The sequence below is a fragment of the Alternaria metachromatica genome, assembly GCF_023757995.1.
Source record: "Alternaria metachromatica strain BMP 0045 chromosome Unknown scaffold_18, whole genome shotgun sequence".
Taxonomy (NCBI): Eukaryota; Fungi; Ascomycota; class Dothideomycetes; order Pleosporales; family Pleosporaceae; genus Alternaria; species Alternaria metachromatica.
This window is the reverse complement of record NW_026055509.1, coordinates 141628-154985: the sequence shown is the minus strand read 5'-3', so window position 1 is coordinate 154985 and position 13358 is coordinate 141628. Positions and strand designations below refer to the sequence as shown.

Genomic DNA, 13358 nt, shown 5'->3' with positions numbered 1-13358 from the left:
CGCTCGCCCGTCAACATCAGTTATCCGCACAAAGCATTCACCTTCTCTGAGCTTTCCCGGGTGACCATTCTTGCTACTTGGGTCGCAAACACCGAAGAGAAGCCGTGAGCGGCGGATCAGAATCCGACATCGTTGTTCGTCTCGTTTGTTCAGCATCTTGGTGTACTCTTCTCGAATCATCCTTCCTAGGAGCGTGTGGACAGATCCAATGCCTTCTAATAGAAGTCTCTCTGCTAGATCGAGTCTGCCACTGTATGAGAGATACTGGAAGGCTGCCCCAGGATAACCTTGGCTAACGTTATTGAGGAAGTGCAGATGCTGCTGCTGCTTGTCGAGAAGGATATCCGCCGAAATACCCAACGTATGCAAGAGCACCACCACCTCATCGTTTAGGCTACCATAGACGTAAGGCTAAGTCCAGTCAGCTCAGTAGACCAAGAGACGGTTTGGAAATCTAACCTTGGAATAGTCTACGACGGCGAAACTGTGATCGGATGCATCCCTGAACTTCCTCATAGATTCTCGAAACTGTACCTGTTCCTTACCCTGAAGGGTAGGGTCTAAGGTCAATACGCCCTTGTATCCACGATATCGAATTTGGAATACGGACGGTAAGTAGCGCTGATTGCGAAATATTATGTTGCGTCTCTGGGCCAGTTGTCGAGCGAGTTGAAGGGATATCAGACCACATCCGTCGGTGAAAACGTAATCATCGCGTTTGACGTCGTCGATGTCTCTGCAGCGTTCCGGGGAGAGATTAAGCGCGACCTCTGCGCTAGAGAAAAGCAACCCAATTCGTTTTGCTTTCTTGCCTACGGACTTGAGTTTCGAGAGATCACCCATAGCTTCGATCTTGGCAGAGATGCCTTCTTTCGATGCGCCATACATGAAGCAAGATCTGGACTTCGTTTGGCTGTTTGAATGACCAAAGAAGTGGTAGTAAATCCCATTGAGTACAACGCCAGTGGTGAGTAGTCTTGTGACGTAATCGCCGTTCTCTCTGCCAGTGGCTACGCGCGGTGGGTCATCTGGCGACTTTGAAGGCCAACGCAAGCGGAAGTCCGCCAGCGAAAGGAGGAGGAGTCTGTCCAAAGGCTCTTTGCGTGTAACACGGTTGGAGGGCGCGCTTTCAAACCGCAGGACGATCTCCTGCACCGTTCCCGAAGAAACAAGGGAAAAGCACTTGACAAGTCCAGCCGCGTTTGTCTGCCTGGCCTGCGGGAGGTTGGCAACTGTGTAATTCCATGATGTGATCTCTGGATCGATATCACGCGAGAGCACGACGCGAAAAGTTCGCAAGCTGCTCATTGTTGTGATGGAGAGGAGTGCGCCGCAGTGTTGCAGAAAGAGAGTGGCTTGATGCGGGGTCTACACAGACGAAAGTCTTCGTGATTCGTGAAGGATTGCGTTTGCTTGTGCGACGTTACACCGAACTACCCAAAGCGGCAAAACAAGACTTACCGTAAGAGCAGCGTCTGCCTTGACTTCTGACTCTTCCCCAGCACTCACCACAGACATAATGGCGAATGAGGCAGCCCTCAGTCGCTGTCTTTACATTATCGGCGCCCAATGTACCGGCAAGACGACGCTCGTGAACGCACTCGAAGACGCGTTTCATCAAGGTGACACAGCCCTTCCAGTTACAGAGGTAGCCTCGAGGCCGGTGATCATCCGAGAGGTCGCGCGCAAAGTGTTACACGACAAGCATTTCAGCCGCGAGGACATCACTGCATCGCCGTCCCGATCCTTGCAACTGCAGAAGCACATCCTCGACGCGCAATTCGAAGCCGAACAGGCTGCCATCGGTCTTGACACGCCGCCGACCACATGGTATATCTCCGATCGCTCCGGTCTCGATCCTATCATATACGCGCAACTGTTCGTGGGCGAAGGAGCGGCAGGCGAGATGCTCGCATCGGCAAAGTGGAAGGAACTCGAACGGCGCATGAAGGCGGGCATTGTGGTGCTATGCGAAGCTGGCTGTAGTTGGCTTGCCGACGACGGGACGCGATTGATGCCAGACGGGACGGAGGCGTGGATGCGCATCGACGACGCGTTCCGAAAGCAGCTTGCCGGTCGGGGCATCCATTACACGCTAGTACCCAATCACGTGGTCAGTCTCCAGGCTCGCGTGCAATTGGTACAGGAGTGTTTGAGAAGCTCATAGCAGTCCCAAAGGCTTGTGAGCGATATCTGTACATGTGACTACGCTGTCGTGCGGTTATCCCTTTCGCTCTCACGTGCATCCTCTCATGCGGCTTCCAAGGTTAGCGTGGTTTCCCTTAAGGGGGCGGACGCTTCCTCCAACAACAATTCAACCAGCAACACACGATACTGATACCTCAAGCTGAGCCCAGCCACTATACTCGTAAACGCCACTGACGCATCTCGGTCATCTTGGTCCACATGCCAGTTGCGATGATCTCACGTACAAGGCCCGCCTGGCTCGCGAAGCCGTGTGCCCATTCGCTCCGCAGTTGCGCGCGCAACGATGGCGACGAGTTCAATTGAAGGTTTTGATCAAAGGAACTATTTTACACGGTGACAGCGATGGTGGTATCCGACTTGTTCGAAGGTCCGTACCAAGTTGTAGGTTTCCGTCTAGGAAGCGACGTCTGTCTTGGGTAAATCAGCTACGATAGCAGGAAGTAGCGACCAAGACCGAACAGCATCCCAAAACTGTCCAGGATTCTAGCCTCATGCGTCTCTGGGAGGTACCGCAGTCGCGTAAACAGCAACATCGCAGCAAGCACGACGCCACGGATTGTGAGATCTGTGTAGAGATCCGTCGCTAACTCCCCTCTGCAAGCGCTCCACGCACTATCGGTTTCTCTCAGGAATACATGCTGCTGGGCCGATTCAGCTAAACATTAGCCCTAGGTGTCATTCAGATCGCTGCTCATCAGGAACACAAGAACCCCTCCCACACCCGCATCATAAGTCGGCCGACCTGCGATGAGCGATCCTGCATTAGGAGGTCTTCCTGTACTACCGCCCCCGAGCGCGAAGAGAGAGGAAGCGACCAGGGAGATTAGCTGGCGTCTAAATACTCTCGCGATCTACCCGAACGGGAGTTTGGGACATACGAATTGACGACGAACAAATTAGTGCCCGAGACATACTTTTGGCCCTGCGCAGGTATGCCGTTGTCCTGGGAAGAGCCGTCATGAAGATCTCGACATCAACATCGAACACGAAGCGCAAACCAGTATGTTCGCCCGGCAGGCGTCTGTAGCAAAGGCTCGAATCGATACAGCGACGGCTGTCGGATTTACACCGGATGAGGATCAACAGAGGATATCTTTATTTTATCTACACACTTGACGGCCTGCGTCGCACCCGGATCTTCCCACCATGCAACGGAAGTTTTAGCCACACAGTATCCAAAGGTTTCGGCCTAACCGCCATGTGCTCAACGTCATAGTTCAACAGCATGTGCGCAATGAAGACCTTCATCTCATTCAAGGCAAAGAATCGCCCAGGGCAGGCGTGTCGGCCGAACCCGAACCCGAGGAAAGCATCGTCAAGCGTAGCAGTCGACTTGCCTTTCCGCTCGTTCGTGTCCGCTTTAGCAGCCTCAAGGTCGTCTTTGGTTGCAAAGTTGTCGACGATGCTAGTCACATTGTTCGGGTCTGCAAACCGGAACGCATTGAAGCTGCGTGCTTGGGGATAGATACTCTCGTCATAGTGGATTGGCTCCATTGGAACCGCGATCATGGTACCTTGAGGCACATGAACGTTGGAAACTGGGAGACGAATGCCTTCGGGGTGAACGACCTGCACTTCGTTAATACCAGTCCTTTAATACTTGTTGGCATACATACTGTTCGCGGAAGTCCGACAATGGCGAACGGATTAAGCCTCATTGATTCACGGATCATTGAATCGATGAGCTTCAAATCCCGCACCGCATCGCGCGTCCATACACCACCAGACTTGGCGAGCACGGATGCAGCTTCGTCTCGCAGAGCATCAACATACCCCATTGCCGGATCCGAGCTGAAGAGATCCAGGATGACGTTCTGCACAGTGAAGCTGGTCGAATGAAGGGATATATCATTGACCAACAAGAGCCGATGCGCCACTCGCTTCGGCTCCAACTGCCCTGCATCTCCCTTTGCGGCTGCGGCGTAGCACTCATCGATAAGCCATTGGAGACCATCTTTCTGGGACCGGGTAAGTATGTTGATGCGCAGCTCGTTAATGCAAGGGGCGGAATCCTACCGGTGGTGTCCACCCGCACTTCGGGTCAGCCTTGAAACGGGCAGTAGCGTTCAATCTCTCTGTCACAAAAGGCAAGCAGCCCTTCATTGCTTTTCTGCGCAAGTACCAGCAAGTCGATCCTACAAGAAAACCAGTCACTGGCTTGAGCGGCTTGGGGGATGCGTTGATTAGCATAGCGCCGGCAAAGATGCTCATTGCGTGATCCCTAAGATCGTTCAAGAACTGTTCATCCCGGCCTGCGACACTATCAGCGCTTGCGCATCTTCCTAGCAGGCACCACGAGCGACTCACATAGCGGCGCGCCGCAAAAGGCGCCGTTACTTGCACCAGCGATCAACTTCAAGCAAGCATCCCATACTGCGACCTCCTTCCACTCTGTGTCACCTTTCCCTCCCCACCAGCGTTCGAAGCCTCTGTCAAGTTCGTCGGCCATCAGCGGCGTCAAGTGCTCGAGATTCCGCGTAATCTGATGGCGCACGACGTTGATCTGGAAGTCGTTGTCGGCTACTTCTTTGTCCCAGACTGTCCATTTCGTTTGGATAGTCTCACTCTGCGTTGCGTGGATATCGAGCGTGGACTCTGGTAGTGAGTAGACCTTCTTGATCAGACGAGGCGGAAGAATTATCATCGCTCCTCTGTCGATACTAGGCAAGATGAAAGGGCTGTTTACGCTGGCAAACTAGAAGATTAATAATGAGTAGATTTCTACTGATATTGAAGACTATCATACCTTGCGATACCCTTCGAACGCCCAGTCCTGGGTCTTCCGGATGGACTTCAAGGTCGCCCACACCCATTCAAACCATCCTTTCTGGAGGCCCACGACTGGCAGCTCCTCCCAATGCTTGGACTCTGGCTTTCCGAAAAACAATGCCCGAATTGCGTGGTAGACTAAGAACAGAACCGACAAAGGCACGAGGGCCTGTGTGGGCGTGATGATGAGCTCCATGCTTAAGCTAATCAGATCATAGGAACAACGAAGAGCACTCGACACTCCAAACACTTAAAGTATGCTGATGCCAATAGACTGCCAGTGACAGGAAACGTTCCGCCGCTCAGCTCTCCTCGGAAGCCCTCTGCATTAGACTGTACATCCATTGGGCTGTTTGCACGAGCAAGGGTTTGATGCAGCAGGTAGGTAACAGCCGGATCCTCCCAACAAGCTAGCACTGTGCTCTGCATGCATCGATGTCGATGTTGCAAACGCGGCTACCGACCCGTACATTCTGCCGAATATACTGTTAATTGCGGCGTTCACCGAGACGGCCGAGCCAATGATCGCAAAGCGACAAGCTCGAATTTGCAATCGATAGGCCTCCCGCGACACTTGTTGCTAGCGCGACTGAGCGGGTCATCGAACGGCATGATTTTCAGGGTAGTACCTAGGGAGTTGCTCCGGTATTGCAGCATGCAATGCACCCACCGCGTACTACTCACATTGCAGTAGCTGCCATTTTTTGAGGAAGGTTGTACGACAGTGCGTCAACCGCGCGGCTCCACACACGGCTCGGGTCGGCAGACTTCCATATCAGGAATAGGCGTGGGGTCTCTCAAAGCGATATCACAAATGTCTCGTCTTTCAGTGGCTTGGTTTGGTTTTGCATGTGACCGGAGAATCAACGTCGAATTATGACTTCAACTAAAAGATATTGCGTGGAAACAAAAGCAAAACCATTGGCTATAAGATCATGCAAGAGTACAGCAGAGTTGCAACTTTAGTCGCAGCACACCACTACGATTGCAATTGCTCGCTCGAGCAACCTCGACCAGGAAGAGATGCGTCATGTGGCGCGATTTGTACAGATGCTCGACTGGATCTCGAATTCTGGTGGAGAAAGACATTGGTTGCCAGTCACCATCTTCCCCCCGCGTACACGTATGCGGATGCTATGTGCGCGCTAGTCGGTCGCTTCTCGAGCGGTGCCCGGGCACAAAGTCGGTCTGAGCTCGTTTGCACATGGAAAAAATACCTCGACTACTCGCTATCATCCGGTCGACATCCGGTAAATCTACTTGAAGTCGATCGTATACGCCAAGACGTACCATGGCAGCGCTGGCTCTAGCTACAATATGTCCGGACGAAGGATTTTTCTCGCCAGCTCGTCCTGATGGGGTACTAGGACATGCAAGCCTCTTCGTATATCTCCAGTTAAATCGCAATCGTACTCCGGATGTGTAATTGGAACCGATGGCCTGCTTCAATCCTTAACCGCACGTGCGTAGGCATTGCTACCAGGATCCAAGCCGGGCCAGTGGGTGTGTCCGCGTCATCCGTATCCAGACACGTGGGAAGAGGTGTGCATGATCAAAAAGAAAGGAACCCATGGAGAAGCGGGCCTGGGACCTCATTGCCTGCAGGCAATGCTACCCGCGATGTTACCTTTGTCTCCCGCTATCGATATCTCTGTATGCACGCAATGACGATTAAACCTTGTACCGCTTCGAGAGACCCTGGAAGATATGAAGGCGTGTTAGGTCACCTGGCGGCTTGCACAAGGACGGCCGAGGTAGGTCCTTTTGCTGGTCTGGGAATACAGCGGTAAGTAGGCTCTGTCCTTGAAGTCGCTTCCTTAGGTGCAGCGAGGTACAGATGCGATACAAGACCGACGTCGGATTTGACTCCACCAGAGCTTTTGTCCTCCAATCAGACGTGAGCGGTCGGCCCTACCTCTTGGTAGTGGTGCCATGTGGGGCAAAACCCGCCTAAGCGCGCCTTTGCAACTGTCACTTTTCGACATCGATAGCTTGCCGTGCACTCACCTATTCGCCATCTTGGTCGGCGGCAGTCCATCAAGGGTCGCGGCTTGACCTAGCCGTATCGATAGTCAGGGGTCCTGAAGGGCCTCTTCCGTCATCTAGCGCACGGAACATTTCCTCATCCAGCTGTGATTCGCCCACGCGTTCGTGCGTTTGCGCACAAGCCTCAAATTAGAGCCGCAGCCTCGGACTCGTCCAGACGTTCACCGTTTTCCCCGATTCCCACACTACACCCTTATGGATCGGACCGTTGGTCCTTCCAGCATGACGGACGAGGCGCTTCGTGTTCTGCGTGGTAGTTGCATCGGGTCTACTTACTTTCTAGGACAGCAGACGTTGTGATAGCGCTAGAGAAGGGTGGGTTGCTCGTCTTTTCATTGACCGCGGAACACACGATAGGTGAGAGCGTCCATCAAGCGACGCAGCTTGTGTAGCATGCAGATGGCCTGACATTGATCCGATCGTACTGCAGTGCAGTGGCACAGTTCAGCTAGCCAACAATGACTTTAGTTCACTTGCATGGAAGCTTAGACGTAATGTAACGGGTCGTTCCAACCGGCTCGCCCGCGCAGCAGAACCTGTATCTAGAGCAACGTCGATATGGTAACTTTCTATATGTACCAATGCTTGACACCCCGCGCCTATTAGCCCAATCTAAGGTCTTACTTCGTAACCAAACTTTACTGCCATCATGGACTTCTTAGAGATGCAAAGCGTACATTTGCCAGCGCTCAGCCCATTGGCGGTCAATGCTGCGAGCAGCATCTTCGGTTTGATATCGATTTTCTTTTGTTACAAGGCCTTGGTTGCGAAGAAGCTGGTATGTACCGAATGCACATCCTCAGTATGCATTATGAGTGCACACTGACTTGTTCACCAGGCTTCTTCTCCATCAAGGATCTTGAAGACCATCTTCAAGCCTATCACCAAGCGGTACCAGGCATGGGCATATCTCTTCTGGGGCCCTGAAATCATCCAGAAAGCGTTTGATGAGGCGAAAGGGAAGCCATTCGAGCTCTTCGCCCCGGATAACCGCTATGTCTTTGTCTCCGACCCTCAGCAGATCAAGGAGCTAGACAATGCGCCAGATACGGTGCTGTCACTTCAGGCAGCGTCAAAACAGGTGAGTTCTTGGGCAGCTTTCGTTCTTGGCCATTATTGACAAATTGTAGATGCTACAGCCCCTCTACACTATGTAGGACGACCCTCGCGCTTCTCGAAGGCAGTCTTTGTGCATTCGGTCTACTAACGAATCGCAGGCACGGCTTCAACTGGTTTGACCGACGTGGTACTGAGGGTGTTGGGTTTATCCGCGCTCTTCGCACACTTTTGACCAATAACTTGCCTAAGATCCTTCCTGACCTCACTTGCATCATCCGCACCAGGTTTCAGGAGCTACATACTGGACACCCAGTGATCAACGGTAATACAACGCCAAGCTTTGACCTATCTAACTCTGCTGACAACTATCAATAGGAAAGAAGCAGTCGGATGTGTATCACATGACTGTGAAGTTGGTCGTCTTGTCGAATGCAGTATCTTTCTTTGGAAAGGATCTGGGTAAGTCTCGTGCCATGCACTTCGCTCATTGCTTCGTGCATGACTGACCGAAGGCAGCAAAGGATGAGCAGTTCATGGTCTCCGCCCTCGCATACATCGAGGAGACTTTGATCTGCGCTGAGATCGTTCGCCTGCTACCTGGGTTCATGACCCCGTAAGTGCTATTGCCGAGTCACATCAGCCCTCTTTACTAATTCGTACAGCATCGTCGGCGGTATCATCGCTCGCACACTCAAGTCACACGCTGTCATCTTCAATAGGCTCCTGCCCATTGCCGAAGAACGATGCATCGAGCGAGACGCAGCCAAGCTAGGCCAAAAAGTGCCCCAACACGCCGACTGCATCCAATGGATCATGGAGACATCACCCAAGAACGCGCCCTGGACACCTCAGCGTGTCGTCCACGAGCTGATGGCCATCTGGTTCGGCTCCGTGCACGCCGTCTCCACAACCGTGACTTTCGCCATCCACGACCTCTGCCTCCACCCTGAGTACGTAGAACCCCTACGAAGGGAGTGCGAGTCCCAATACGCCGCGTTTGAGCAAAGCGGTGTTGGACTTCCGCTTCTCGACAGCTTTATCAAGGAGTCTGCGCGCTTGACACCCGTTGAGTCGCAAAGCACACGTCGCTCAGCGCTCCAACCTTTCTCTCTCAAAGACGGTACTCACGTCAACATTGGAGATTGGTTCTGCACACCCGTCCGCGCCATCATGACGAACCCCGTCGATTACCCCGAAGCAACGACATTCAGTGGTTTCCGCTTTGCTGACCCGCAACTCGTTAAGAGCCTGGAGAATGCTGATGGCGCTTTCGACATTATGCAGAAGAAGCCAACGAAACTGACTGACTTTGACATGACATTCCACGTCTGGGGAACGGGCAGAATGGCCTGGTAAGTCTCTTGCTGTATCTCGGTTGTTGTGAAGACACTGCTAACGATTCGTTGTAGCCCCGGAAGGTACTACGCCTCAGCTGTCATGAAGGTCATCCTCGGACAAGTCATCTTGAACTACGACTGTGAGCTTGTAAACCCGACTGCGAAGCGCCTCTTCACTTGGCGGTCGACCATCTTGCCTAAGCCTAGTGCTAAGGTCGTCTTTACTCCAATCAGGGAAGTGAACTAGAGAAGGAGGTACATGGGATGATTCAACGTTGATGCTCGCTGCTGGATATGCAGAGCAATGACGCAACGGACGATGCGGGAATGGCGTTATTCTTCTTTCTTTTCTTCTGACTGCACGAATTTCCTAGACGAGTACATGATACAACGACTGCTACACATGAATACACGCCACCTTATCATCATGACGCCTACTGCTACATTGAGCTGCTCGCCAGCCAGGGCGATGCTCGCAACCACATCACTCATAACATCACATTGCATACCATGACACACCAACTTCTAAAATCCATACATTGAACGCAGGGTATCTCCCAGAAAGAAAGCAAAGAAAGACACGATCTAGCCGCTGAACGCCACCCATCCCAATACCGCGACCGTTTTCAGCGACAACTCGCCTACTAGCGCCCCGGGCAGCCCTGATAAAAGAAAAGCACCTCCTAGCACTGCCGGTCCTCGGCCCGATTGAAGACGCGCCTAGTGTGCGCCGCCGGTAGCTAAGAGCATTCCAATTCGGACCACGTCACACGTTGGATGTGGAGCAAAGCTGCACCTAGCCATGCCGATACGGCAATACTGCAGACGCCATTCGCGCGGACAATAGTCGCGCTCCAATGCTGCAGACGCAAGATCAGAAAAAGGGAAGAAAAGAAGCAGTCTAGATCTCAGCCGTTAGCTTTAGTTGCTGTGCTGGAAAATGTGGTACGTACTTTTGTTATACAAGTTGTTGGGGAATTGATCCAGTCCCAGATTTCGTCACTGGGTGGACGTGTTCAAGTGTTTAGTCGGTTCAAGAGATGTCTTGACTGCTCAATCACTACCAGCCCGGTCCCTGGCCAAACGGATACCGGTGGCCGGCATCTTCTAGGAAAGCATGACCAGTCTGGCTCTTGGTCAGGTGACCGTTTGCCCGTGCCATCTTCGTTCCGGTCTGAGGATGAAGGAACTGGGTGTCCGACTGCGACCGTGTGAAAGGCATGGCGTCTGCAGTAATATTCAACTTGTTCCACTCCGCCCAGTTGGTATCGTCACGAGCTAGCAGACTGCTGTAATGATCAATGTCGCGGCGTGGTGGAGATGGGGCTGAAGCAGGCCGGTTTGCTACGACGAAGCCGCGCTGTACGTTGTTCGTGGGGGATGCGTCTTCATGGGTCGCGACCTTGCCGATAGAGTCATGTTGGGGCGCGGGATGAATGTTGGAATGATAGTTCAGTCTCATCCGCTTGTCAAAGGTCGCAGGGATGAGATATCTCAATTCAAGGTGGGGTTGGGAAGGCAATGGAAGCGCTGCGTCAGAGTCGCGATCCTCTCTAATCCAGGATATGATCGAGACGGGCGGTGGTGTATTGCTGACATCGTCATTCTTAGGCGAGACTGGTTTGCGTCCGGCAAAGAGTTCGACGATCCAATTGTGCCATACGCCAAGAGAGGGCTTTCTTGAGCTTCCCGTCGATACCTGAGCCAAAGTTGCTGCAGTGATGGCTACCGCTGGAGTGCGATCTGTTGCAGTAACGGCCACAACTGGAGTCAGAATTGCTGGAGCAACTGTCGACACTGAAGATGGGTCTGCCGTAGTGGTTGTCGTCGCTGATACTGGATGTTCTGTGACTACTGTTGATGCGGATGCTCCTGCGACCGTCGTATCTGGCCTTGTCGACGGTGAGTCTGGTGTAGCTACTGCCACTCCCGATGATCCATCTGCTGTAGTCTCCTCCGACACTTGGGAAGGGCCCGCTGTAGCATGTTCGGCGACAGGAGAGTCATCTAATGTAGCTTCCGTTGCCGCTGGCAGAGTTTCTGGCCAAGACCAGTCTGACTGAGGATACCAAAGTGGCGCCAGATTCAAAAGAGAGGCGGGCGGGTCGTCATCTTCGTCTGTGAAATCCCCTGGCGCGCCGGAACTGCATGGGACAGCAGAGGCATCATCATCTTCTGATTCATTTCGATTATCGCTCTCGCAGGTACCGCTCGTCTCGTGATCTTGCTCATCCGTAGCGCTACGGGCTGCTTCTGAACTGTCCGTGGTAACAGGGGCTCTGTCACGTATTAGTACGGTTCGAAGACCGCTTTTGAAGGCGCCGGCAGACTCTTGATCGTCAGTAGTTAGTACATGGCGCCTGGCGAAGGACGATCCGTTATCGTCAACAGGGTTGCTATTGTCGTCATAGATCGGGTCGTTGGATCCAGCAGAAGAGGTATACACTGAACCAGTCAGTGGATTCATTTGGTTGATATACCGTTTGAAGTAACGATGTCTACCTTTTGGTGCTTTTGTAGGGCTCTGCGCATCGCTGTTTGTTTGTTTTGCTTTCGGCTTCTCGACATGGTGCTTCTTGCTGGTTCTACGCTGCTTCGCTTGGCTACGGAGCTGGGCGCGAGACTTGACTTTGGGCACAGTCATCGCGACACGTGCAGCTGGGTTGGATGAGATTAGAAGGTTAGTGCATGCCACTCGTAGCACGAGCGATGCGAGTGCGGCAATGCGTGAGATCTGTAAAGTGCAATTCAAAATCAGACGTAGAGGCGCGGCTTGTTGTTGTGTATGCTAACAGTAGCTGCGCGTAGACAAGTCCACAATGTTTGCAGGGTCCAACAGCGCAGTGCGCGTCGCGACAGCGCAAAGTCTAGGTGAACCAGTCGTAAGACAGGGATTGCAAATTTAGGAGACAGTGACGACATGGTGAAGGAGAGCGGGAATGAGAAGAATACGTATATAGCCTTCACCGTTGACCATGTTGGGGTGGAGGTGACGGTGAGTTAATACAGAGGACGGCGCTCAGTTACTTAAGGGCAGTTCAGAAGTTTGCGTGACTGTCACTTGCACCACCCGACAATCAGCTTTGATATTGAATCATTCGTGGAAGCGTCAGGTGTATACCTCATGACAGTCGTCCAAGCTCCTATTGGCGCTGAGTACCTAGGTATGTGTAAGATACGGGTCATCGATCATCACGTGTGGCTTGTCGACGCGTCCACCCTGCTTCTAGACTAGAAAGCCGCGGCTTCTCATGCCTTGTCTGCGCAGATGTATGTGACTGCACGTCCGTTAGTACTGAGTGAAGTGAAAAGCAAAGTGGTGTGTTGGATACCATTGTTACCACGGACGAAAGCATCCCCCCAATTCCGAGTGACGCGTCCCTCAGACACCTCCTTGCATCGCTCCAGTGCAATGTTCATGTAGCCATCTACTGACTGAAGGTCGCCTACATGGAGATTAGTAATTGATGTGCATCATAGGCACGTCAAGGGCTACCTTTGTAGATGATACCAGAGTTCAGCTTGACGGTGACGGGAGCTCCGATGATTTCACTGAGGAAGCCGCTAGGATCTCTAGAGTCACCGGCGGCGTCAGGTGCTGGGCTTTCACCGTTGGTGGACATGGTGATGAGGGTGGTGGTGATGCTGAATTTTCTAGCAAACAATCAGCACCTTGTTACGACGCGTCTAGATAGATCTTACGTTGATGCTTAAGTAGGCGTAAGCGTATAATTCTTGAAATCGGTCGCTGATGAAGATGGAAGTGAGAGATGGCGATGTTGGGTGGTGTGGAAAGGCAGAGTGCACGGGCCCAGTCTCTTCCTCATCGCGAGAAGCGTGACTGCGCGCGTTGAGGCCCCACCTGCACCAACCCGCGCCTGCCCCGACAGCGGCCTTCCAAGGTTGCCCTTTCCTACACACTACCCTGGGGTAGCACGA

The 13358-nt window shown here is 52.8% G+C and overlaps 6 protein-coding genes across 6 annotated transcripts; 2 read left to right on the top strand and 4 right to left on the bottom strand.

The window, feature by feature from the left end:
* Nucleotides 1–426: 426 nt before the first annotated feature.
* On the bottom strand, nucleotides 427–1308 carry J4E83_007277 (uncharacterized protein; the record flags this gene model as incomplete). Its single annotated transcript, XM_049334182.1, has 1 exon — nucleotides 427–1308. The coding sequence occupies one exon, from the start codon at nucleotides 1306–1308 to the stop codon at nucleotides 427–429; it is 882 nt and encodes a 293-aa protein (XP_049186524.1).
* Nucleotides 1309–1519: 211 nt separating this feature from the next.
* Nucleotides 1520–2167, top strand: J4E83_007276 (uncharacterized protein; the record flags this gene model as incomplete). Its single annotated transcript, XM_049334181.1, has 1 exon — nucleotides 1520–2167. One exon carries the CDS (start codon nucleotides 1520–1522, stop codon nucleotides 2165–2167), a length of 648 nt encoding a protein of 215 aa, XP_049186523.1.
* Nucleotides 2168–3312: 1145 nt separating this feature from the next.
* On the bottom strand, nucleotides 3313–5173 carry J4E83_007275 (uncharacterized protein; the record flags this gene model as incomplete). The annotated part of the gene is made up of 5 exons (XM_049334180.1): nucleotides 3313–3777; nucleotides 3825–4166; nucleotides 4225–4460; nucleotides 4516–4903; nucleotides 4955–5173. 5 exons carry the CDS (start codon nucleotides 5171–5173, stop codon nucleotides 3313–3315), a joined length of 1650 nt encoding a protein of 549 aa, XP_049186522.1.
* Nucleotides 5174–7672: 2499 nt separating this feature from the next.
* Nucleotides 7673–9666, top strand: J4E83_007274 (uncharacterized protein; the record flags this gene model as incomplete). The annotated part of the gene is made up of 8 exons (XM_049334179.1): nucleotides 7673–7801; nucleotides 7862–8104; nucleotides 8154–8176; nucleotides 8241–8404; nucleotides 8458–8541; nucleotides 8599–8695; nucleotides 8745–9434; nucleotides 9492–9666. The coding sequence occupies 8 exons, from the start codon at nucleotides 7673–7675 to the stop codon at nucleotides 9664–9666; spliced, it is 1605 nt and encodes a 534-aa protein (XP_049186521.1).
* An 813-nt stretch (nucleotides 9667–10479) lies between these two features.
* J4E83_007273 (uncharacterized protein) lies at nucleotides 10480–11024 on the bottom strand (the record flags this gene model as incomplete). Its single annotated transcript, XM_049334178.1, has 2 exons — nucleotides 10480–10912; nucleotides 11017–11024. 2 exons carry the CDS (start codon nucleotides 11022–11024, stop codon nucleotides 10480–10482), a joined length of 441 nt encoding a protein of 146 aa, XP_049186520.1.
* A 1644-nt stretch (nucleotides 11025–12668) lies between these two features.
* LSM6 (U4/U6-U5 snRNP complex subunit lsm6) lies at nucleotides 12669–13042 on the bottom strand (the record flags this gene model as incomplete). Its single annotated transcript, XM_049334177.1, has 3 exons — nucleotides 12669–12697; nucleotides 12752–12865; nucleotides 12916–13042. The coding sequence occupies 3 exons, from the start codon at nucleotides 13040–13042 to the stop codon at nucleotides 12669–12671; spliced, it is 270 nt and encodes an 89-aa protein (XP_049186519.1).
* Nucleotides 13043–13358: the final 316 nt, after the last annotated feature.